This window comes from Piliocolobus tephrosceles, chromosome 9 (genome assembly GCF_002776525.5).
Source record: "Piliocolobus tephrosceles isolate RC106 chromosome 9, ASM277652v3, whole genome shotgun sequence".
Classification (NCBI taxonomy): Eukaryota; Metazoa; Chordata; class Mammalia; order Primates; family Cercopithecidae; genus Piliocolobus; species Piliocolobus tephrosceles.
The window spans coordinates 100066798-100094699 of record NC_045442.1 but is presented as its reverse complement, the minus strand read 5'-3'; the positions used below and the strand labels follow the sequence as shown (position 1 = coordinate 100094699).

At 34.4% G+C, this 27902-nt stretch overlaps 1 protein-coding gene across 11 annotated transcripts in view; it reads left to right on the top strand.

The window, feature by feature from the left end:
• The window catches only part of ZEB1 (zinc finger E-box binding homeobox 1), a 180432-nt gene that overhangs the window by 119126 nt on the left and 33404 nt on the right, over positions 1 to 27902 (top strand). For 6 of the 11 annotated variants that reach the window (XM_023218117.2, XM_023218121.2, XM_023218122.1 and 3 more), the window contains 2 exons: positions 3730 to 3930; positions 27071 to 27133. In XM_023218117.2, the coding sequence (XP_023073885.1) occupies positions 3730 to 3930; positions 27071 to 27133 (264 nt within the window). The remainder of the gene's footprint in view (positions 1 to 3729; positions 3931 to 27070; positions 27134 to 27902) is intronic. The other 5 variants (XM_023218118.2, XM_023218124.2, XM_023218127.2 and 2 more) reach the window with 1 other exon arrangement.

The window sequence follows — 27902 nt, the reverse complement described above, 5'->3', positions numbered from 1 at the left end:
GCTATACTGTATTTTCAGCCACAGGTTAAACAGTTCAGAGGTATAGAGATAATTGGACAGAATGTTTAGATAACTGAAGCCCTCACTGGCTACTAGAACTTATCAAGGGCCTGCATTACTCTGTATGCTTTTGGTGGTGGGCCATTTTTTAAATACGCTGTGTAGATCCACAAACAAAATGATAGATTCAGAAATACAAGTAAACTTGACTATTAATTTAAGTTTCAGTCATCAGTATCAGCAGTTTTTACTGTTTTTTTTCCTCAGCTGAGTGACGAAGCAAAAGACACATATCAAACATGCTCTGGGAAAATTCACAAGACACTTATAAAATATATACAATCTCTGTGTTTTGGATGTATGACATAATCTTCCATCTTACAATGGCAGCTTATACAGGGGACAGGAAGGTGTTTTGCTAGAGTCCCAGAAAGTGATAGGCAATCTTTAACAGTGCTTTGAGCTATGGTTGACTCAGACAGAATAGAACACCCAGTATCTCTGGTTAAAAAGAACTCAGTAGAAAAATATGAACCATGCAAGCAAGCATTTGAACCAGAATGCATATATGTCTTAAAGCCTAATTTGGGGGAAATTTTCAAGCCCAAAATACTCTAGATACAAATGTGTTAAATGTGCAATCCAAGGTCAACCAGAGAACCTACAGCTAACAAAATTGATAATATAATGCTAAACTGCAATATTGCATCATTAAAAGGTAAGAATGGCACCAGCATAAAACCATGGCTAACTCAAGATACCAAAGATGTCTGGAAGCCTCCCTTCGCAAAACAGCAGGAATGTCAGCTATCTAGGCATGCAATTTCACTGGTCAAGCATATCTGAGAGCTTTGCAGTGAGCCAGACCTTACATGATAGCCAGCTCTTAGTGGAGTATAGAATTGAGTAATCCTCGGCAAATACTTACCATGTTCTAATTTTAGCTTGTCATATATAAATGCCAACTTAAAATGACTTTAACAAGTAGGTTGCTAATAAGTCCTGAAAGTAAAAATGAAAGTTAATAATATTGTACATCATTTGCCAGTAAGCATCTCCATTCCAAGTGTGTGTGTGTGTATTTGCCTCTTACTATGAGTTAGAGGCCCGTCAGGAAACTCTTATAGTCAGGAAACTCTTATAATCAGCTATGAACCAGGCTTTTAAAATCATTTCCCTTACCCACACACAGACTTCACTCTGCTTATAGTGTGGCTACGCATAGTATGACTGTTTTCATCTTGACACTTATTTTCCCATTACTATATTAAAGTGACTTTTTTCTTTATTATATTGATACACTGAATAGACCTTCTCAGGTAATATTTATGGAAACATAAAACCATTCCGGAAGGCAGTTTAACAATATCTACTTCATAAGTCTTCCCTTTGACTCAATAGTTTCACCCCTACAAATCTGATAAGTATATTTAATGAATGGCCAAAATTATACATATTTACAAGAAAAATTATGGCATTTTTGCTAGTGCTTAACACAGGCAAAAAATTTATCAATAGGTCATAGGTTAAAGTGTATCTGTACAATAGAATGCTGTGTAGCTATCCAGAGGGAGATAAGAAAGCTTTATATACACAGATGTCCTTCGGCTTATGAATTATGATGGTGTTATGTCCTGATAAATTCATCGTAAGTTGAAAATACTGTGAAATTGAAAATGCATTTAATATACGTAACCTATCAAAACATCATAGCTGAGCTTAGCCTGCCTTAAATATGCCTGGAACACTTACAGCTTACAGTTGGGCAAATCATCTAACATGAAACCTATGTTTTAATATGATGTTGAATATCTCATGTCATTTATTGAATGCTGTACCGAGAGTGAAAAACAGAATGGTGTTGCACCATCATAAAGTCAAAACATTGTAAATCAAGCCATAATTAGTCAGGGACTGTCTGTACTGACATAGAAAGTCTTCCAAGACATGTTATAAAATGGCAAAATATAAGTGGCAAAGCAGTGTGACGTGATCATGTGTATTTTGAATTATATATACACAAATTTGTATATAGGTGATACTGGATTTATATTAAATATAAGATGAGGTTTGTGTTACAACTAAGTAAGAAAAGGTATATAAAATGATTTACATCATGCCTACTTAGTGCATTGAAATAATTAATAAAATTTGCCATTATTTTTACCTTTATGGAGTGGATAGAGGAAGGAAAAATAGGGCTGCCTTTACTTATTTTACGTGTTTTGCATTGACTGATTTTACATGTATTATTTTAGTACAATTAGAGAGAAAACCATTTATTCTTGGGAAAAGATCTGGAGAAGCATATTCACACTAAAATATTAATGACATAACAAAACTTGACATTTTTCTTCTGACACAAAATACTGAGGAACTCCTAATATGTGAGCACAGTGGTGACCTCTGGTACTCTTTTGGACAAGGAGTCTTCCTAAAGTCTATAAAAGCAATTTTGGAGTTTTGGTTATTTGTTTTCACCTTTAAATACCTACCCATATTTTTAATTGTATTTCTTCTTTCGTGTTATCAGGAGTGCGTGGGGGGCGCAGGGGGGAGAGGGATATGTATACATATTATTTAAGCATTTAGGTGATTATTTTTCAAGAATTGTTGGAAAATTTAAGAAAGCAATGGAAAGAATAATAATAATTACTGCTTAGTTATCTAAATAATTTAAGCTTCTTTTTCTCCTTCCTCCGAATCTTTTCTTAGCAAATAAGAATCACCCTGAAAGTAGTTTAAAAGAGACATTCTAGTGACCATACCCAATGAAGTACTAAATATTCATCCTGTTTGAGTGATTATTACAAGGATTCTAAAGGAAAACATTGATTATACTAGATTATTTATTTTAGAGAATTTTATTCTCAGCTTATACTCCTGGTTCTGTGAACTGTAGAACTCATTCAGAATAATTATATATCTTTAAAATGCTGATGTTATATTTTATTGAAATTCATTAAAAATTGTAGAAAAAGGTACTCATTTGAAAACTTCCAAATGTCAGTTTTTCAGAATGACAAACTTAATTACATAGAAATTGACTAAATTGGTTGATTGTTTCTAAAGTCAGTGTGGGATTAATAATGTCATGTATGGGTCTATTGAGGACTTAAAAATACTTGTGGTAAACTTGATAATGTAATGCTATTTTGTTAGGAAAGATGGCCTCTTTTCTTAAGTTGCAATCCTTTAAGGATTCAAAGCCCTAATTGTACATAAGCAATATTGTATGCTGTAGGCTCATTATCATTGGAGGGGAGGTTTAATATAGAGTTTAAGAGCACAAAATATGGAATCAGACCATTGGTGTTAAAATCCTGGCTCTGCCACTTCCTGGCTGTGATCTTGGACAAGTTACTCTCTCTCTGCCTTGATTTTCTTACCTATAAAACAAGGATATAAATAGTAAGTGGTAGAACTCTTATTTCATAAGGCTCTTATAAGATTGTTGTAAGAATTTAATGGGTTAGTATTTATAAAGCAGTTCTACATACAGTAAGTGTTCAATAAGGGTTGCTACTATTCATCAGTTTGGTCATGTAATATCTAGTGTTATATATGTGTGTTGTCAAATAAATTAGTTGTTTACATATTATTGTTTAGAAGAACATTATTGAATTACAATCTGTTTTAAGTATCTTTTATACTTTTATTTTTGTGAGATGTAAAAACTGATTTTTTTGCTAGTTGGTTTTGATTATTTGTTTCTTGTTTGTATTACAGTTACAAATTATAATACTGTGGTAGAAACAAATTCAGATTCAGATGATGAAGACAAACTCCATATTGTGGAAGAAGAAAGTGTTACAGATGCAGCTGATTGTGAAGGTGTACCAGAGGATGACCTGCCAACAGACCAGACAGTGTTACCAGGGAGGAGCAGTGAAAGAGAAGGGAATGCTAAGAACTGCTGGGAGGATGACAGTAAGTCTGATTTTTTTTGTAATATTGTATTCTCATGATTAGTTTTTAAAATATATATTAATGGAAAAGATAAATTGGATGAAAAGTTTGAAATCAATAGTAAATTTGGCTATCAATAAATATTAGGTGTCCTACTTACTAAAAAGTAGATTATGAAGCAGAGTAAGAAAGTTATTTTGACCATATTTACAATGCATATAATTTATTGAAATTTTTAGTAGAATTTACTAACCAGGATCAAGCTTTCCAAATATTGTTGATATAATTGAACCTACCTTTAATTTTTTATTGTAACCCCAAATGAATACTGTACTTATAAACCAATAAATAATATATTGATGTAGTGAAATTATAATTCAATGTGCAAAAATCCCAAACACATATAAATCATGGAGGTATTTTTAGTGCTTGTAAGCCTCTCTATACATACATCAGAATCCTTTAAGTAAGGTGGAGTTTTTTTTCACTTTATATGTTTACTTTTACTCAAAGCATGGCTGAGTGGAAGGAGCAGTGAAAGTAAGGAGACCCTCTACTTACTGCACTTTTATTGAGTAAACACTGAAAGTTTAATCTTCTTCCTCATCTATCAAATGGGGAAATTGGACTTAGTCTTTTATTCTAGCTCTAAAATTTCTTCTTTCTACTTTTCCTAATAAACTAATTAGATTATTTAGCCTGTCTTGCCAGGGTAAGCACCAGTGATATAAAAATAGGATATGGAAGTGGCATAGTATTAATTCGAGAAGTTGGGGATCAGAAACAAGGACATCAGAAAAGATAAACAAGTGCATGCAATAACTCAAATCCAAGACCAGTCAAAGGAGAAGCTTCCCAGCAAGAGTTCAAGTTCAAAGAGATCATCAAGATAAGATATCAAAACTAAAATCTGGAAAAGTGGGTCAGGCATGCAGGTCAGGATATTATCTGGATAATGAAATGTGGAAGTATAGATAAAAGCTCAGATAATAGGCACAGATTGGCAGAAGTTAAGATTTCTACAATATGACAAATTAATGGTTAACAAGGGACTTTGAAAATAATATAGATCAGCCCTCTCATTTTATAGTGTTGTTCATTTGTCCATTCAGCAACCTCTGTAGAAATTGGTTGCAACTGTGGATAAGACTCTCTGCATGAATGATGCATATAGGGCTTAATGGAAAAGAGAGATAAATAAGTCACACATACGTTGTAGTTTTATTTAGGTATACATTATGTGGCAGCATCAAGGAGGAGCATCCGAATTAGAGAAGGAAGGGAAAGTCCTAGAAGAGTTCTGAGTGAAACAGGGTTGGTCTTTAGTTCTTAAGGACCAAAGGAGGTTAATTAGGCAAAGTAGAGTGAATATAAGGTGTTTCAGGCAAGAGGCAACATACATGAAACCACAGACACTTGAGCAAAGTGGTCACAGAAAATGAGATCAGAGAAGTAAACAAGGGAAAAAATATGAAGTGATTTGTGTACTGTGTCAAAGAATTTGAACCTTATCATGGAAGTTATGAGAAGAACATTGTTAATGTAATTTATAAATAAGTCTGGTGCAATATGGAAAAAGAATTTTACAGGGAGGGAGGCCAAGCAGCTACATCAGCTGTCTGCCAGGCTGGGATAGAGTGGGGCCCATGAATGCCCACATGCCCAATTCAGGATCCACCACCATTTCTGCAGGACTGAGGTGAATCGAAACCACACATGACCATGCCTGCCAGTCCCTCCTAAGATTGCCTGCCTGGCCATTGCTATGGAGTGGGACCCACAGCATAGCCTCCATTGCCCCACCTGAGTGGTTTATTGCTACCTGGGAACACTTCACTCCTCCCATCACTGCCAGTGGTTGATCCTAAAGAGCCAGAGGACAGATCCACTGGCCTGGTCTCAGTTTGCCAGGACTCAAGCATACCACCCAGGAATATGGGGATGAGATCTGTGGCCTGATCGCAAGCAGGGGAGGAACCCCCACTGTCAGAACACAGAGAAGAGTGTGGTGCGGGTTTTTCAGGTGGTACAGAAGCTGGGCACCCCTCCCTTCATGAGAACAGACTAGGAAGGGTGTAGCCTCATAGCCTTGGTTTCTGCTGCAGGGAGTCTTCATTCTGGAATGCCTGGAATGGCATGGCAGTCTGGACACAGGTGGTTTGGGATTTGCATAACCAATTGGGCTGGCTGCCAGGGTGGACACTGGAGAGAGACCCACCAGTCAGGGGTATAGAAGCTGGGTGGGCCCCATGGCCATCTGCTGGAATGAAAACCCAGGGCCAGCCCTCTTATCCTGAACCAGCTCTTATGGCACAGGAGAGGTGCCTCCACCCCTCCCTAGAGTGTTATTTCAGCTGCCTGAGAACTGCCCCAACAGCCCTACCAAGGTCCCATCTGCCTCAGAGAGCCTGATCACAGGCTTACCGGACACAGTCCCACCCAGCTTTGCCCCCTCTAGCCAGCCTTGGGAGTGGAGCATGGAATGGGACCACTGAGAGCTCCACACCCCCACCCATCACCAGGGACACCCTCGTATTTCCTATCAACAAAGGCCAAGTAAAAATCCCACTGTCATCACTGCAGCTGCCTCTAACCTGCCAGCATCACCTACTGGCCAGGAGGTCAAACTTCATGGTCTGTCACAACAACTGTTGATATCATTGCACAGCACTTAGACAGCTCTTCCCTGCAGGCATCACCTGCTGGCCTGTAGGGTGAACTGCACAACCCAATATAATTCCTGCTTACAAGTACACAGTGCTAAGGAAAGAGATAATCTTCCCCCAAAAGACCTCCAACTTGGCGTCTCTTTAGGAGACAGTGAACCTTTCTACACATACAGCGCTCCACTACTACAGACTACAAACAATTAACATTTGAGAAAACGACTACACTAAGGCTATCTATAACCAAGGAATTTATACAGAGCCTTGGCCCCCTAAAAGCACATAAGCAAAGGCAAAGGACACAACCCAACATACGCAAGAGTCACACCCTCAAGAGGCAGAGAAAAATAATCCCACCCAAATTAAGATAAATCCAAAAATAAGTGCCAGCTTCTACACATGAGAAGGAACCAGCACAAGAAGTCCAGCACCATGAAGAAATAGAATGTTGTGACATCCCTGAAGGACCACATTAGCTCTCTAGCAGTGAATCCTAATGAAAATGAAAACTTTGAAGCGACAGATAAAGAATTTAAGATATGGACTGTAAAGAAGCCCAGTGAGATCCAAGAGAAAGTTGAAAACCAAAGCAACTAGAGAAACAATCTAAGAGATGAAAGACAACATAGATATATATTTTTAAAAAGCAAATGGAACATCTGAAAATGATAAATTTGCTGAAGGAACATCAAAACACTGTTGAAAGTCTTAACAATAGACTAGACCAACCAGAAGAAAGATTTCAGAGCTTGAAGACTAGTCTTCAAATTAACCCAATCAGACAAAGAAAAAAATAATTTTTTAATGAACAAAGCCTTCTAGAAATGTGGGATTATGTAAAGCTACCAGACCTACAGGCATTCTTGATGGAGAAGAGGAAAAAGTGAAAAGCTTGGAAAAATATTTGAGGGAATAATATAGGAAAATCTCCCAATCTTCCAGGGATGTAGACATCAAGATACAAGAAATTCAGAGAGTACCTGAAAAATATTGTACAAGATTAACATGACCAAGGCATATAGTCATTAGGCTATTCAAGATCAATGTGAAAGAAAAATCTTAAAGACAGCTAGAGACAAGTGTCAAATCACCTATGAAGGAAGCTCATCATCCTGATGGTAGACCTCTCAGCAAAAATGTTGTAAAACAGAAGAGATTAGAGGCCTATTTTTAGCCACCTTGAAAAAGTGTCAGCCGAGAATTTTATATCCTGCCAAACTAAGCTTCATAAATGAAGGAGAAATAGTCTTTCCCAGATAAGCACACATAGAGAGAATTCATCACCACTACACCATCTTACAAGAAATGCTCAAAGGAATTCTGAACATGGCAGTAAAAGGATAATACTCGCCATCATAAAAGCACAGGTAAGTAGAAATCTCAAAGATCCAATAAAGCAATTACACAACCGAGACTCCAAGGCAACTAGCTTAACAAAACTATGATGGGAAAAAACACACACACATTAATATTAACCTTGAACATAAATGACCTAAATATTCCATTTAAAAGATAAAGAGTAGCAAATTGGGTAAAAGAAGAAGGACTCAACCATCTGCTGCCTACCAGAGACCCACCTAATGGCAAAAGACAACTACAGACTCAAAGGGGCTAGCAGAAGAAAAGAAATAACAAAGAGAATGACCAAATGAGATTGAGACCAAAAAAAGTGATAAAAAGCATCAACATAGTGAACAGTTTGTTCTTTGAATGCATAAACAAAATTGGTAGACCACTAGTTAGTTTAATGAAGAAAAAAGAGAGAAAATTCAAATAAGCACAATCAGAAATTATAAAGGTGACAGTATTGCTGATACAACAGAAATACAAAAGCTCATCAGGGGTTACTATGAGCATCTCTATGTGCACAAACTAGATAGCCTAGAAGAAATAGGTAAATTCCTGAAACACACAACCTCCCAAGATTGAATCAGGAAGAAATAGAAATCCTGAACAGACCAATTATGAGTAAGGAAATTGAATCAATAGTAAAAAACCTTCCAACAACAAAAAAGTCCAGGACCAGAGAGATTTACAGGACAGTTTTGCCATATCTACAAAGGAGAGCAGGTTACCAGCCTTACAGAAGCTATTCCAAAATACCAAGGAGGGAGGGATACCTCCCTAACTCATTCTGTGTTACTGGTTATCTCCCTGATGAATATAAATGTAAAAATCATCAACAAAATACTGGCAAACCAGATTTATCAGCACATCAAAAACAAAATGTATCACAATCAAGTGTATTTTATTCCAGGGAGGCAAAGATGGTTCAACATTTGCAAGTCAGTAAATGTGATTCACCACATATTCAGAATTAAAAAGAAAAACAATATGATCATGTCAATCAATAGATGCAGAAGAGGCTGTTGGTAAAATTCAACATCCCTTTATGTTAAAAACCCTCAAAAACTAAGCATTGAAGGAACATACCTAAAAATAATGAGTCATATATGACAAACTCACAGCCAACATCATATTGAATGGGGGAAGGCTGAAAGCATTCATCCTAAGAGCTGGAACAAGGCAAGAATGCCTACTCACACCACTTCTATTCAACATAGTACTGGAAGTCCTAGACAGAACAGTTGGGCAAGAGAAAGAAACAAAAGACATCCAAATTGGAAAAGAGAAAATCAAATTATCTCTGGTCACTAATGACAAGCCCCCATACCTAGAAAATCCTAAAGACTCGTAGACTTGATAAACAACTTCAGTAAAGTTTTAGGATACAGAATGAATGTACAGAAACCAGTAGCATTTTCTGTATACTGTTACTGAATCTGAGATCCAAATCATGAACTCCATCCCATTTACAGTAGTCACACACAAAAATAAAATAACTAGGAACACATTGAACCAAAGAGGTGAAAGATCTACAGGAAGATTACACAAATGGAAAAGCATCTCATGCTTATGGATTGGAAGGCTCAATATTATTAAAAATGGCCATAATGCCCAAAGGAATCTGCAGATTCAAAGCAATCCCTAATTACCAATGTTATTCTTCACAGAATTAGAAAAAACAATCCCAAAGTTCATATGGACCAAAAAAAGAGCCTGAATAGCCAAAGCAATCTTAAGCATAAAGAACAAAGCCAGAAACATCACATTGCCTGACTTCAAATTATACTGCAAGGCTGAACAGCATGATACTGATATCATGATACCATGATAAAGATGGACACATAGATCAGAGGAATAGAATAAAGAACTCATAAAGTGATATACCTACAACCAACTGACTTTCAACAGATTCAACAAAAATAAACAATGGGGAAAGGACATCTATTCCATAAGTGGTGCTGGGAAATTGACTAACCACATACAGAAGAATGAAACTGGACCTCTGTGTCTCATCATATTCAAAAATTAACTCAAGATGGATTAAAGACCCCTAAATGTAAGATGTGAAACTCAAAATCCTGAAAGAAGACCTAGGAAATCTATTCTGGACATTGGCATAGGCAAAGAATTTATGACTAAGACCCCAAAAGAAAATAAAACAAGAACAAAAATACACAAGTGGGACTTAATTAAACCAAAAAGCTTTTTCACAGCAAAAGAAATAACAGAGTAAGCAGACAACCTACAGAATGGGAGGAAACATTTGCAAGTCATACCTCTGACAAAGAACTAATATCCAGAATCTACAATGAACCCAAATAACTCAGCAAGAGAAAAACAACCCCATTAAATACTGGTCAAAGGACATGTATAGACATTTCTTAAAAGAAGACATAAAGTTGCCAACAAACATTTTAAAAATGCTTAATATCACTAATCTTCAGAGAAGGGCAAATTGAAGCCACAATGAGATACCATCTTATACCAGTCAGAATGGCTATGATTGAAAGTCAGAAAACAGATGTTGGCATGGATGCAGAGAGAAGGGTATTCTTATACACTGTTGGTGGGAATGCAAACTAATGTAACCCCTGTGGAAAACAGTTCGGGGATTCCTGAAAGAACTAAAAATGGAACTATCATTCTATTCAGCAATGCCACTACTGGGCATCTACCCAAAGGAAAAGAAATCATTATATAAGAAAGACACCTTTTCGTATGTTTGTCACAGAACTACTCACAATAGCAGAGTCATGGAATCAACCTAAGTGTGTATCAGTGGATAATTGGATAAAGAAAATGTGGTCCATATATACCATGAAATACTATGCAGTCATAAAAACAAATGAAATTATGTCCTTCGTAGAAACATGGATGGAGCTGGAGGCCATTATACTAAGTGAAATAACTCGGTAACAGAAAATCAAATACTGCACATTCTCACTTGTAAGTAGGAGCTAAACAGTGGGTACATATAGATGTAAATATGTAAATATCAGACGTTGGGGACTCCAAAAGGGGAGAAGGTAAAAGGGGAATTAGGACTTTTACAGTTACCTGTTGGGTACAGCTGTTCAGTTTGGATTATGGGTACACTAGAAGCCCAAACCTCACTATTATATAATATATCCATGTGATAAACCTGCACATGTGCCCCCCGAATCTAAAATTTGAAAGATATATATATTTAAAAGGAAAAGGGTACACTACAGCTGATACTAAACAAAGACAGAGGATGATAGGAAACTATTATGGACAGTTACACACTAACAAATTGAATAATCCTAAAGAAATGGATAAATGAATAGAAACGTACAACCTACCAAGATATACCATGAAGAAATAGAAAATATTAATAGACCAAGTAAGGAGATTGAATCTGTAATCAAAAATCTCCCAACAAAGAAAAGTCGAGATGAGATGGTTTCACTGGTTAATTGTACTAATCATTTAAGGAAGAATTAATGACAAGTGGTCAACTTGTAGAATCAGTTCTTCTCAAATTTTTCTAGAAATTTGAAGATGGAGGAATACTGCCAAATTCATTCCATAAGACCAGCATTGTTATGATATCAAATTCAAATAAGAACACAGGAAAATTATAGGCCAGTATATATCTCTAGTGAAGGTAGATGCAAAAATCCTTAACAAGATAATAGTAAATTGAATTCAGTAGGAAATTTAAAATATCATACACCATGATCAACTGGGACTTATTCCTGGGATGCAAGAATGGTTTAACCTATGCAGATAAAAAATGTGACATAACACATTAATATTCTGATATTCATAGATCTGTAACATAATGTAGTCAAAGATCTAAATTATATTGGGAAATATAATATGCTATTGAAATTTTAAGTATGTAGTAAGTACCTTCAAAAAGCTATTATCTGTGAATGAAACTCCAAATTAGGATTAAGTTCTTAAAAGAAGAATTATATGGAAAAAAGAGTATTTTATTGTAAATATTAAACTAGGACATGTTTGTTATCAAAAATAAGTAAAATTTATACAGTAAGTGTTTTTGTCTTAAAATACTATCAACTTTATTTTCTGTAGAGAAGAAAGTGTAAGTTGGCAATGTCCCAACATGTCTGTATTAATCTTACAAGATCTTGTGGTTCAGCCAGAAACTCTCATGCTTGTGTCAGTTAAACTTTTTAAGTATAACTTTTCAAACACCTGTCTTAAAGGCTTTCTTGTGCTTTCCATTTTTAAAACATGTATAAAACTAATCTGATAATATGAAATGTTGTTTAATAGGTTAGTTATTTCTTAATATTTTGAAATTGATGAATATGCTTTCAGTTTTTAAAACATATATAAAACTAATCTGATAATGTGAGATATTGTTTAATATGTGAGCTATTTCTGAATATTTTGAAATTGGTGAGTTTTAAAACTGTCCCAAGTTAACAACGATTTAAAAACATTTTTCTCACGTGTACTTTTTAAAGCTCTCTGGAAATTTACATGTTTACAAAACTGCCAAGACCGTTAAACTTCTTTATGTTAAAAATGTTTAAAACTCTGATCATATAGCACATAGTAATAATGCTTTCTTGGGCATAAGTTATAATAAAATACTGTAAGTAATACATGTAAAGAATATATCAGTCACTAAGCCTTGAAGCAAATTGTATTCATCCTTCAAGATTGAACCTACTCTTTGGAACCTACTCTTTGGAATCATTTTCAACCAGAGGTAGTGTATGATTTAGAAAAAGTTAAGCACATGGCTTCTAGTCTTCGCTGTACCATCTCTTGAGTTCCACTTGTGCATATGTAAAATGAAAACAATGGGCCAGATGACCCCTGAGTGTTGTTTTATTTTTTAGCTCTATTTATAAGGGAACACTTCCATTTACACTAAACATACTGTATGAATATTTAAGTATTTCTGAGTATCTGAGTATTGAGAGGTGGCACTCATGATGGAGTTTAGGCTTTCCCTACAGTGTTGAACCTTGGTGTGTATTCTGTTGTCTTTAAAAAACCAATCAAACAAATTTGCTACCTAGAGTACAGTGTGTATAGGTCTTTTGGTCATTAGTCTTATAATATGTAGTCATTTAAAATATTTTCCAAAGTTACTTAGGTAAATTCTTTTTTTCCATACTTCATTCATAATAGTTTTATTACTGTTGGTATTGTATTTTTCATTCTCCCTATCAGCTGATGATTTAAATTTTGGGGGGTGGGAATAGGAAACATTGCCATAGTTATATAAATAAGCTCTACAAAAAGATGTACTCAGGGAATTGTCACTCCCTATGCCTACTACCCTGTTTCCATTCTCCTTCCAGTTGTTAAATTTGTTTGTCATAGAGATTTGGGTTGTTCTGAAACTACTTAAGTGTATACTGAGATATAACAAGTAAGTAAATATGTTTAAGACAATAAGACCCAGGTTTCTCACTGTAAGAGAAAAGGCTAGTGTAAAGGCTATGGTGTTCAATTGGAATTGGAGGTATCAGTATGAACTCATGGTTCTGAATATATATAAAAACAGGTAAATATGAAAATATAGAACAGGTGTTAGTGTACATACATATATTTCCAAGCCCTGCCTACTAACAAGACATGAAAGCAGTGACACCCAGTAGTAGTGAACATATATAATACCCAGATCTAGGATTCAAACACCATTCTCCAGTAGAAAGTACTAAGCCTCCTTGGAGAAATGACTGATTCTATATCTAGGGCAGGGAAAATAGAAGATGAGCCTGGAATAGTAAGTACCCATAAATAAATAAATTTCAGGTGCAGCGGCATGCACCTGCAATTCCTGCTACTCGGGAGGCTTTGTAATCCCAACTACTCGGGAGGCTGAGGCAGGAGGATCGCTTGAGACCAGGAGTTTGAGACCAGCCTGGGCAACCTAGCAAGACTCCATCTCAAAAAATGACTAAATGAATGAATGATGAGAGCATGTCAAAAAAACACAGGAGCCAACTTGAAGGAGTTCCCAATAGCCAATTCTGGAACAATTTTAGCAGCAAAATAAATAATGATAGCATTATTAAAATCCAGAAAATAAAATAAATATCCATCCATCTGTACTGATATAAATACTTAAACACCTGGAAGGGAAAGGACAGGTCTTCCTTATAGTAGAAATCCAATTATAAATTAGTAAGTAAATATGGAGATGGAGACTCACCATTAGGCAAATATCGTGGTAATAATTGTTTAAAAGAACCATCAATGGATATTAAAATAAGTGTGTGAAAGTGTAATGAGAAAAAAGAGCTTTTGCATAATTTTGAAGTGTTTTCCCAGAAGATAATTAATAACTGCTAAGAGAAATATTGTAACTGGTGTGAAAAAAAAAACCTGGCAGGCACCACCTTAACCAGATGATCAATTACAGATGAGAATATCACCAGTAATAACATAGTGACATACCATGTGCCACTAATGTGGTATACTGGGAACCTATTGCCTTAGTTGTATTTTGGGCTCAAAATACATCACCTCAATCTAATAATTAGAAAACATCAGAGAAATCCAAGTTGAGGGGCATACGACAAAGTAAGTGCCCAGTACTCTTCAAAAGTGTCAATGTCAAGGTCATAAAATACAAATAAAAACAGAAGCAACTTGTCAAAGACAAACAGATTGGATTATCAAATTTTGGTAGAGGTTACAGGAGGTTATGGACACATGATACGGTGTAGCATACTAAATTGGCTTCTGGGCCAGAAAAAAAAAAAAAAAAGGATTATTAGTGGGGAAACTGAAAAAAGGGCAAATAAGGTCCCTAGATAAGTTAATAGCATTACATAATGTTAATTTTATATCTTTCATAATACTGCTGTGATTATGTCATGTTCTCTTTAGGGGAGACTGGTTAAAGGGTATACAAGAATTCTATTTTTTACAGCTTTTCTGTAAGTCTAAAATTTTTGAAATTGAGATATTTTGAAAATTTCTGATCAAAATGAAGTAAAATCCTTTCCTTGGGCTTTGTTAGTGTATATTATCTGAAAAAAGTTGGAATTTTCAAAAATATTTTAATAAGCAGTAATAGAACAAAAGGAAAATATTGGAATATAATAATAATTCAGCTTACAAAATGCATAGTAGGTCAGAGGATCATTCCTAGATTTCTGACTCTTGTCCCATTCCTTAGCCTAATAGAATGTCAGATATCTTGCCCCAAAGGACTTGGGAAAGTTTTATATACTTTTCCTGATCTGCCTCCATGTTGCAGAGTGCCAGCTTACTTCTGCCGATTTCAGACCTGGTCACGATACCTTGAACTTTGGGGGCAAGGATAAATCAGGCTAATTCTGCTTTCATTAGGCTTTTCTGTTCAGGCCTGGTTGGGGTTTGAGAGAATATGCCTCTCTAAAACACTAGAGGACTGGGAAGGCTGACACAACAGTCAGTGGCAATCCCACATTTCACATATTTGGTAAGAAGAATATTACTGAGTGTACCTGTACAGACCTAATGTTAATTGCTTTCCCATACATTATTTATTTTCATACTTAGAATAGCTCTGTGAGATAGATGTTGACTCCTTTTTAAAAATAAGGAAAATGAGGCTCAGAAAGATTAAATATGTTGCCAACATGGTACATTAAGTAATGGAAAAGCCAAGATTCAAACCCAGGTCTATTTGATTCCAAAGCATTCTATTCTTTTTTTCTTATAGGTCCAACAGAAAAATACATATACATTAAATATGATATCCATATGTAAAATAGAGCAGTGCAGAGGTAATTCTGTCAGTATCAATGCCTATCCATATAGAAACATCTTAAGAGAAATTACCATATCATATATTCTTTATAATTTCCCATGGCTTCCAATAAGGCTAGAATCCAGTAATTACATTATTGGTGATTTTCAGATTCATAGTGTCTGATGAAACTAAAACAGCAAAAAGAAAACAATATTGACCTCAACAGGGCAATCTTACCTGTAACTAGCTGGCAAATTACTGTATCTTCATTCTTCTCTCTGCTGTAAAAATATTTAACCACTTGTATTGGTTTTCTGTTGCTGTCATAACAAATGACAACACACTTAAGATTTAAACGACACGAATTTATTTTCTTTCGTCTCTGTGGGTCGTGAGTCCATCCCAGGTCTCACTGGGCTAAAATCTAAGTGTTGTATTCCTTTCTGTAAGTTCATGGGGAAGATTCATTTTCTTCCTCAGATAGTGGCATAGTCAGATCCTTTTGGTCATACAAGGACCCCATTTCCTTGCCGGCTGAAGGCCATTCCCAGCTTCTAGAGGGTACCTGCATTTCTTGGCTTGTGACTTCTTTTCTCTATCTTTAAAGCCAGGAAAACAGGTTAAGTCCTATTTCTTTCATATGGTGTCTCCACTCCTGCCTCCCTCTCTTTCACTTTTAAGAGCTCATGTGATTAACTGGCCCACCCAAATAATCCAGGATAATCTCCCCACCTTGGGGTCCATAATTTTAATCACATCTGCAAAGTTCATTTCACCATTTAAAGTAATATAGTCACAGGGTCACAGGGTCTCAGAGTACTAGGATGTGGACATCTTCATGGATCCCTTGTTCTGCAGACCACAACGTGAAAAAAATCACATAAGTTCATAAACCACTGGCTAATATTAATAATCATAACTTTACTGAGCAGTTTATTTGTATCAAGTAATGTTCTAAATTGTGTGTTATATAATAATGTAATCATTGCAATACTGTAATGCAGCAGGTTACTTAGCCCCATTTCATAGATGAGAAAAAATAAGTACAAAAGACATTAGGTATTTACCAGAGTCACTGATAGTAAGTATCATCTGTAATTTCAACCAGGCGGTCTGAGTCTGTAAGCTATGCCATTAACTTCTGTGCTATCATAAGTCACTCAGATGATTCAGGACTTTGGATATTTTACTTAACTAGGGTCAAAATGTTCAGCAAGTCTATACTGTATGTGGGCTGGTTATTCTTAGTATTTTAGGTCAATGAATATTTTTTTCTTGCTGGCTGAGAGAAAAGGCATGATAATGAGGGTACACAGATGACTGAAAATGAATGTTATTTCCTTAGATTATTTTACTCATTATCACTGTTGTATAAGAAATGTCACTGTTTGTTAAATAAGTTCCTTCAGAACAACATAGAGAAAAAAACGGATGGTAATTAGGTTATCACGTAATCCAATGACATACATCTCTGTTGCAGCACTTGCAATGATGTTGTAATTCTCTGTCTCTCTCCCCCTAAGCTTTGTTCTTTGGTATTAGTGGTCTTTCCAATTTTGTATTTCAGCATCTGCAGAATTTCTGGCTCATGGATCCTCAAATAGTGAATTGGATGAATGGATTAGTTAATTAATTAAATCATTCCTGTAATTGTCAATCCACTTATACCCTGCTCTTAAAATGTAATGAATTAATTTGAGGTCAAAATGTTTCAGACAAGATGATCTTCGTATTCTACATGTAATAAAGATAATTTTAAGAGTCTCAAACAATTTGAATATTTATAGAATCCCTAATAATGGTCATTACTTATTGAGCATTTGCACTCTACTAGGCATTGGGCTAAACCAGAGTTCAGTATTCACAACAATCCTGTGATGTAATGTTCTAGTTGTATACATGTGGAAACTAAGGACTAACTGAGTTGTATTACTCCCCCAAGTCTACTCACGGACCCAGTAGAGCCAGTGTCTTCACCTAGGAATAATTGACTCTAAAGCTTTTGCCCTTATCCACTGCCTCCATATTTCTTTTTATTCCTAAAGTAAAACTACTCATAAGATTTCTGGATCTGATTTCTGTACTACTTGTGGATTGATTGATTACAAAAACATTATTGTGTATTATTACCAGTTTGTCTCTCAAATAACTGAGACTAAAGCATTTAAACAGTTTTAAAAATCTGTAAACGCTCCTATTCTTCTGGATTTCTACTTACAAAATTAGCACCTAGAACTAGAAAAGTAAGTTTCTTTTTTTCTGAGTGTTAAGATCTCAGAAAATCTTTTTTAATTAACATACTATAAAATTGACTTGATGTTCATTTATTAGAGCTTTAATACACACACACACACAAGTGTATTCATGTAGCAACCACGACAGGGCACAGAACAGAGCACTATCGTGCTACCCCTTTTTAGTCACATTTTCCTTCTACCACAAACTCTGGCAACGGTGATCTTTTGCTATCATTTTCTCTTCTTGAGAATGTTATAAAAATGAAATCATACAACATGAAACATATTCTGTTTCACTCAGCATACAAGATGAAACATTTCTATTTCACTCAGATGTATTCAGGTTGTTACATGTATCAGCAGGTTGATCCTTTTTATTAATAAGTAGTATTTCATTGTATGGGCGTGCCACAGTTTATCCATTCACTAGTGGAAGGACATTTGGGTTGTTTCCAACTTACAGAGATTATGAGTAAAGTTGCTATAAACATTAGTATACAGGTTTTGGGGGTGAAGTTAAGTTTTCATTTCTCTAGGGTAAATATGTAGAAGTGTGATTGTTGCATAATATATTGTATATATTTAATGTTTTAAGAAACTGCCAAACTTTTCCAGAGTGGTTGTACCATCCCACCAATAATAAGTAAGAGATGATCCACTTTCTCTACATGGCCACAGGCATTTGGTTTTATCAGATTTTTTTTTACTTTAGCCATTCTAATAGGTGTGTTTTCATAATAGGTTTGGTTTTCATTTGCATTAAGGAATGGCTAATGAAGTTAAACATTTTATCATGTGTTTGTTATATTATGTCCTCTTCAGTGAAGTGTCTGCTTTGTGTATTTTCTAGTTACTCATTTTATTAAGTTTTGAGAGTTCCTTAGAGTTGTAGTAAAAACTACTGTAGCTTGTCTTTTCATTCTCTTATCCTAGTCTTTCACAGAAGTTTTAAATGAGATTTAGTTTATCACTTTTTCTTTTTATGGATCATGATTTTCATCATGCTTGGTGTCATGTGCAAGAACTCTGCTTAACTCCAGATCATCAAGATTTTTTCTTTGTTTTCTTCACCTTTCTATTAGGGCTTGTTATATTTTTACCTAATTTTTTTGTAAGATGTTAGATTGAGGTGAAGTTTCATTTCCTCAATCTGGATGTCCGATAGTACCAGTACTGCTTGTTGAAAAGACTATTCTTTCTCTATGGAATATATTTTGCATTTTTGTCAGAAATTAATTGTCTATTATGTGGGTCAGTTTCTGGACTTTGTTCTGTTGATCAGTACATCCATCCTTTTGCCAATACCATGTAATCCTGATTACTGTAGCTTGATAGTCTTAAAATTGGGAAATGTTATTTCTCTAATTTTATTTTTCAAAATCATTTTGGCTATTGTAGTTCCTTTGCCTTTTCATATAAATTTTAGATAATCTTATTTATATTAAAAAATAATCATGCTGAAATTTTCATTTGATTTGTGTTAAATATGCAGATCAATTTGGAGAGAACTGACATCTTCCTTAAAATGTTGAGGAGTCTTCCAATTAATGAACATGGTGTGTGTTTACATTTATTTAGGTTTTCTTTTTCTTACATCAGTGTTTGATAATTTCAGAATACAGATAGTGTACATAGTTCGTTAAATTTACACCTACGTCTTTCTTTTTTGGAGGTAAGGACTGTGAATGGCTTGAAGTTTTTTTCTTTTAATTTGGTTTCCAGTTCATTGCCTATGTAGACAGTCTTGTTTTTTGCAAATAGGGCCATTTTTATTTCTTCCTTTCTAATGTGTATGCCTATAATTATTTTATTGACATTGCAAGACATCAAGAGTGGTGATAATGGACATTCTTGGCTTTTTTTAATCTTGAGAAGAAAGCATAGTCTTTCTCCTTTAAGTATAGTATTAACTGTAGGTTTGGTGTAGATACGCTTTATCAAATTGAGTAACTTCCCTTCTATTCCTGGTTCGCTGCAAGTTTTCATCATGAATAAATCTTGATTTTTTTCAAATGCTTTTTATGCATCAATTGAAATGATCATATGGTTTTACTTCTTTAATCTGTGAATATGGAGGAATGCACTAATCAATTTCAAATATTGAATCAGGCTTTATTCTCTGAAAAGCCCCACTTAATCATTTTCTTTTTGTATATTGCTAATATTTTGTTGAAGATTTTTGTGTCAGCGTTCATAAGTGATGTTAGTCTATAATTTTTTTTCTTTTTCTTTTACTTTCTTTGTACTATTGTCCTATGGTTTTGGTATTAGAGTCATCCTGGCCTTGAAAAAAATATTTAAATTGGTGTTACTTCTTCTTTAAATATGTGGTAAAATTTGCAAGTGAAACAAGTTGGGCCTGGAGTTTTGTTTTGTTTGGGAGGAAGATTTTTTTAAATCCAATTTTAAAATATTTACAGGAATATTCAGGTTGTGTATTCATCTTGGATGTGTTTAGTGTCTGATTTTCGAGGAATTTACTTATTTCAGTTATTTAGGTTTATGTTTGCACAATTATTCCTTTATACCCTTTATACCCTTCTAAAAGGAATATACATTCCTTTATACCCTTCTAATATCTGCTGGTTCTACAGTGGTATTGTCTTTTCATTCCTGATAGTAGCAATTTGTGGCTTCTTCTTTTTTGCTTACCAGTCCTACTAAAGTTTTGTCCATTGCATTGATCTTTACAGAGAACCAGCTTTTTGTCTCATTTTTTTTAAATTTTATTGATTTCTGATTTGTATTACTTCTTTCTGCTAGCTTTGGGTTTATTTTGCTCCTTGTTTACTGTTCTTTTAATACACAATTTAGAATTTTGATTTGAGACCTTCTTTTATAGCACAAGCATTTAATGCTATACATTCCCCTCTATACAATGTTTTAGGGACATTCCACAAATTTTGATGTGTTTTTTATTTCCCTTTTGGATCCATAGATTCTCTCTAAATGGTTTTATTAATTTCCAAGTGTTTGGAGATTTTCTTATCTTGTTCCTGTTGACATCTGGTCATTATGATCATAGAACATACTTTATAGAATTTCAATCCTTTAACATTTGTTTTGTTTTATAATCTTGGAAGTGGTGTATCTACATGAATATTCTGTGTACATTTGAAAAGAATGTGAATTCCGTCATTGGGGTGAGTGTTAATTATTTGGATCTAGTTGTTAATGTTGCCTAGTTCTTCTATATCCTTGCTAATTTTTTGTCTACTTGTTCTGTCAGTTAATGCAAGAGGAGTACAGAAGTCTGCAAGAATATTGTAGATTTGTCTCTACTTTTTGTTCTGTTCATTTTTGCTTTGCTTATTTTAAAGCTCTGTTGTTAAATACATCCACATTTGAGATCACTTTTTTTCTTGGCAAATTGACCCTCTTATCATTATGCAATGTTTTTCTTGATCTCTGATAATTTTCTTATCGCTGAAGTCTACTTTGTCTGATATTAATGTAATCACGCTAGCTTTCTTCTGGTTAATGATATAATATTTCATGATAGAATTTTCCATCCTTTTACTTTTCAACTATGTCATTATATTTGAAGTAATTTTTGTAGAGAGGATATTAGTGGAGATTGTTTTTATTATTTTTGGTCTATTCTGATAAACTCTGCCCTTAATTGGTTTGTTAGGCCATTTATATTTCGTAAAATGTTTGATATTTGGATTTGGTTTTATCATTTTATTATTTGTTTTCTGTTTTTCTCTCTGTATTTTCACTCTTTTGGTCCTCTTTTTCTGCCTTGTTTTGGATCATTTGAATATTTTTTAGTGTTCCATTTCAATTTATTTTAGTTTTGACTGTGTATCTCTGTATAGATTTCTTTTAGTGGTTGCTCTATGGATTAGAATGTACATACTAACTTTTCACAGTCTATTTAGAATCAGTCTTTTACCATGCCAGGTGGAATGTATAACTCTTTCATGTGAGTTTTGTTATTCTCCCTCCTTTATTTTATAGTTGTTATATGCACTACATCATTTCTCTTCTTCTTTTATTCCTGACATTCCAAGTGTTCCTCATTTCACCTTCTTTATGACAGTTTTCCTTTAGTAATTCTTTTAGAACACATCTGCTGGCAATGAACTATACTTGTTATCTGAGAATGTCTTTATTTTACCTTCATTTTTTAAGAATATTCTCATTGGATTTAGAATTTTGAGCTGACAGATATTTTTTGTTTTAAACATGTTCTACTTTCTTATGAAATCTATGATTTCTGATTATAACTCTAGTCTTTTAAACAATTGATCCCCTATAATTATATATTATTTCATCTGGCTCTTTTTAATATTTTTTAAAACTAATTTGATTGATGGGTTTGAGTCTAGTGTTTGATTGATGGGTTTGAGCCTAGATTTGGGGGGTTAGGAGGTTACTATTTGAGGTTCAGTTCTTAAATCTGTTGGTTTATGTCTCATTAAATTTGGGGAATTTGTAAACATAATTCAGTTTTTTTCTGCACTACAACTTTCTTTTCCTTCTGGGACTCCAGTGACATCAAAGTTAGGTATTTTATTATTGTCCTGCATATCCTGAGACTCTTTATTTTTTAAGAAATATTTTTACTCTGTCTTATTCAAAGTGGATAGTTTCCATTGATATACTGTCAGGTTCACCAGTCTTTGCTCTTTCATCGCCATTTTACCATGAAGCCCATCAAGTGATTTTTAAATTTTGGTTACTTTATGTTAATAGTTCTAAAATTTTCTTTTAGTTTTTATTTAAATATCTTCCATTTGCTGAGACAGTCTGCCTTTTCATTCTTTTCAACAGTGTTTACCCTTACTTCTTGGAGCATTTTTATAATAGTTGTCTTAATGTCTTAGTTTAATAATTCCAACATCTTTTTCTTCCCAATGTTGCCATTTTCTGATCATCTTTTCCTGTGTGACTTGAGACTTTCTGATTCTTCACATGCCAAGTAATTTGAGATTGTATCCTGGATATTTCAAGTATTATGTTATGAGACTAATAAGTTAAATAAGACTAATACTTGGTCTTATTTAAATCCTATAGAGAATTTTGATATTTTTTGCTTAACAGGCAATTTATCCAGTTGTATTCAGGATGCCATCTCCAGCCAGTATATAGGTTGTGATTCCACAACTGGTTCACTTTTCAAAGCCTTTGAAATGCGGTTCAGATCTGTCCTTCATGTACCACCTAGGGTCCAGTCTAGAACATGGGTAATTGTCTGTCCATACTTAGTTTCTCACAGTCTGTGATCAGATTCACACATGAGAAGTTTGAGCATAAACCCAAGAGTTCATAAACAGCCTTATGAGGTCACTTTCCTGAGCCTCTCTCTTTCATGATCTCAGTACTTTGAGTTCCTAGAGACTCTGCTTTTCAGTCCTCTAGCCAAAACTTTGGGACTTCATTTACCCTACTTTACCACATACTTCCTGCATCTGTGCCTGTGGAAGAGCTGAAAGAAGACAGAGAAAGAGCTCAGTGGAGGTTATATTATACTCTTAGGGCCACAGCTCCTCCTACTGGAGAGGAAGTTTTCCCTCCCTCGAAGTTTTAAATTCTGGCAGTCATCATTATTTCTGCTACTACCTTGAAGGTTAGGATGCAAGAGAATAAAGGAGAAAAGGGCAGTTTTTCTTTTCTTTAAGCCTTTTCCTGCTCCTTGAGCCTAAACTAGAAGGATTCTCCTAGAGACTTCACTGCCATGCCCCAGGGCCCACTTTCAGGTTTTAAGCTCCCTTGAATCCGGGCCAGGGGTACCTTTTGAAAAAAGAAGAAAGAAAAAGGTAAGGGGAATCACCCTGTGCTACTCTGAATTCTTGTCATGTCATCTTCTCCAGTCCACCTGCTGTGACTTACCCTTTAGAGTCTTTAAATAACTGTTCCCTTCATTATCCCCAGGTTTTATTAGCTAGATTTAGTAGCAGACATAAATGGTTTGTGCATTCTCCATCTTAGCTGGATCTGACCTCAGGTATATATTTTTAATCGTTATCTAAGGTAATGGGTATTCATGGAGTTTGTGAGTTATATTCGTTTTAACTTTGCTAGACAGTTATACCACAAATATTCACATACATATTATAAATTAGAAGATACAGGAGTGGGAAAATGAAACTATCTGGAAAAGTATACAGTGAAACATTTCATCTCTAAAGTTTGAACACATTTAGGTTTGAATTCAGGAATCTGTTGGCATTCTCTTTTCTGATAGTTTTCCCTTAGCAGGAACAGTAGGGTGGGAATAGCAGAAAGCTGGCCCAGCAACGACTTACAGAATGAGAGAGATGTGAATTGGCCTTTAAAAAATTTGTGGAAGTTACTCATTTGGACTGGGTAATGGCTTTCTAGGCAGAGGGAACAACTTGAGAAAAGGTACAGAGAAGGTCCCCAACTTACAACTTCGACTTAAGACTTTTCAACTTTACAGTGATGTGAAAGAAATATGTATTCAGTAGAAACCACACTCCAAGGACCTATGAAATCATTTCTCATTTTCAATATACTGTTCAATAAATTATATGAGATTTTAATACTTTATTATAAAATGGGCTTCATGTTAGATGATTTTGCCCAACTGTAGGATACTGTAATTGTCCTGAGCACCTTTAAGGTAGACTAGGCTGGACTATGTTGTTCAGTAGGACCGGTGTATTAAATGCATTTTGACATATTTTCCATTTATAATGGGTTTATCAAGATGTAACCTCATCATAAGTCAAGGAGTATCTATACAGGTAAAATATGCCTGGCATGTGTGAATGTGTATCAAAGAGGAGTAGGCAAACCAGGAAAGGGAAATCTGATTCAGTTAGTAATTACTGTGCCTTCTTAGAGGTTGCTATAAGATATTCCCATGAACACATTTGAAATGGTTAGAAACACATGGGTGTGAATTTCAAAAAACACAAGTTTTTGAATTTAACACAAATGCTAAATAACCAGTCCTTTAGCTTAAACTATGCTATCCTGCAAATGATAGTAAGGCTTCTGGATTTTTATTACAATTAATCACATTTTCCATTCTTGTTTTTATTTACTAGGAATTTCATCTTATGACTAAAAAGAACAAGCCATAAGTTCTTTTGGTCTGAATTTGCAATATTTGCCTTTGACTTATTTTCTAATTAAACTTTTTATTTTGACCTAATGATAGATTCACAATAATACAGAGAAATCCTATGTACCCTTTACCCAGTTTCCTCCAATGGTAACATAATATAATGTCACAACAAGCATATTGACATTGATATACTCAAGATACAAAGCAGTTCTGTTACTACCAGGCTCTCATTTCCCGTTACATATTCACCCCTGTCCCTCTACCTTGCCCTATTCCTTACCCCTGGCAACCACTAATCTGCATCTTTACAATTGTATTATTTGAAGAAAGTTACATAAATGAAATCATACAGTATGTAACCTTTTAGACTGGCTTTTTTTCAATTCTTGGAAATTCATCTGAGCTATTGCTTGTATCAATAGTTCGTTCTTTTTTGTTGCTGAGTAGTTATTTCATCACTTATTTTTTAGGCCACCTTTTTCCATTATTTTCCATTTTGTAAAAACAAAGTCTTATTACTCAGGCATTTTTCTCACTTATATATTTGCTTTAGAATTTATACTAAAAACAAAAACCGTAGGAGCATTCTAGCGTTCTTTTTAAAATTGCATTTAGGTTAACCAGTCATAATCTGTTGACATTATTAAGTCTTACAGGAAAAAAATACGTACAAGTTGATTTTGTTACTTTACTCCCCTTTTAATTCCTAAATCAGAAGTAAGATCAGAACACATGAGAGATACTGCTGCTTGAAAAATACTTAGCACAGCCTGTTTGCAGACACACTCATGCTGGTCCACGGATGATGCAGAAAGGAGCCTATACCGAGGCAGCATTTTTTTGCAGTGCTGAAGGCCAACATTAGAATGTTTTCTGTTTTCATTAGGCACCATGATCTTAGTTGTTCAACCAAAACTCCAGCCTCAATAATGAGGGAAAAAAATAGACTTCTAGTTTTTAAATTGTGAAAAATAGGTCTTGGAGTAGATTCTGAAGTATGTTAAATACTCATCTAAAGAGCCTAGAATTTATCCCAAGGGGGGATGAAGAAATGAAGAAACAAATAAATTAATCAAATTACAGTTCCTAAAATATTTATAAGTAGAAAAATTAGCAGTGTCTAAAAATGTCATTTTAACCTTTAATATCAATGTCATATTCCATCTTATCAGGTAGTAACTCTGGCTGTTTTGATTTTCATTTTAGAAGAATAAGGAACATAAGTATACAATAATCAATAACTGTATTACCATCATATAATTACCCAGTTGGCATACTGTTTATTATTTTAGTTTAAGGAGACACATTGAAGTGAGAAAAAGGGGGTGCTAGAGGTTTGCAGACACTTAGCAAACATTAATGTTTATCCTACAGCTTTGTAAGCACTTTACCAAGAATCTTTAAACTGTCATTTTGCTGATGGAAAGTATAAAATGAGACAGATAGTTTTCTGGTACCCTAGTTAAATGAGCAAGAATGTGATGGAAAGTGGGCTTTGAAGTCAATCAGACCTGCATTTATATTTCATTTCTACCACCTAATAGTTGTGTGCCTATGGGCAACTTATTTAATTTCTCCAAGCCTCAAGTTTTTTAACTTATAAAATATGTTGTTACAAAGCTTAAAAGAAGTAAGTTACTAGCACAATGCCTAGAACATAGAATTTGTGCTTTAGAGAAGAAATAAAAATACATAATTCTACCATCTATAGGTAGAGCTCTTTTCCCAAAATAATACTAAAATTCCAGTTTGCTTATAATCCTAAAATATGTATAATTCCAGAATATCTAAATCTGTACTGCTTTTACTTCTCTAAGATATCTTTGTGATAAGACTGTCCACTTAATTTATTTAAACAGCTTTACTTTTCAAGGACACATTACCATATTCATAAAAGGAAAAAATTCAAATTAAATATAATCTGTACTGAAAGTTTCCTTTTCAGATTTTGAGAAATTAAAATGTTTGTGATACCTGGATTTATTTTTTTAATTTTTTATTGATATATAATAGCTGTATATATTTGGGGAGTACATGTGATATTTTGATACATGTATACAATGTGTAATGATCAGATCAGAGTAATTGGGATATCCAAAACTTTAAACATGTGTCTTTCATTTGTATTAGGAACACTATAGATCTATTTTAATTTCTTCTTCTTTGATTTCAGCAGGAAAGGAAGGGCAAGAAATCCTGGGGCCTGAAGCTCAGGCAGATGAAGCAGGATGTACAGGTACTCTGCTGCAGCTTACTTTCATACCATAGCCTTTAAAAGAAGGTCTTGTGTCACTGATTTCGCATTTGTGAGTCCTCAATTTAGTCCGTTTCCTTCTCTTTTATCTTACCTTCCTTAAATGTTTAAGTACTTATGCGTGTGATGCACTACATAAAAAGAAGTAAATATTCCTTAAATACAGAGTAACTTACAGATTCATATTACATAGCAGATTTTTCTGTTCTATAAGAATGACAAGTATAACCTACAGATAATCCAAAAAATAAGTGTTTGAAAGATGATTTGAACTTCTGTCAAGTTTTTGACCAAAGTTAGAGAAATGCAGATCTAACTTTTGAGTTTCATTATTAGTTACCTGGGTCTGCTTTAAATTGCCCACAAGACAAAAAGCAGAAGAAAATAGAAAAAGCAAATATGGATTATCTATGAATCAGATGAGAATCATGAATATTAATGAGTTGAGTGAACATGTCGCAGCAAACAAGAGAATCAAAAATGTTTCTTAAATTTTCTGTGATTGAAAAAGGATAAAATGAAGTTGAATTATAATAAACAAGGAAATTTGCTTTTAGGTGACTAAAAAGTACATACTCCCTGAGACTTAAGGCTATTCCTCTGTAATGGATTCAGATCAGATTTAAGAAGCAAAAGAGTACGTGGAAAAATTAAATCAGATATTATGTATAATAATACCAGTCACTTTTTATTGTGTTCCCTAAGCCAGAACTGTTAGAATGTAAACTTCAGAAATGAATTCCAGATTATT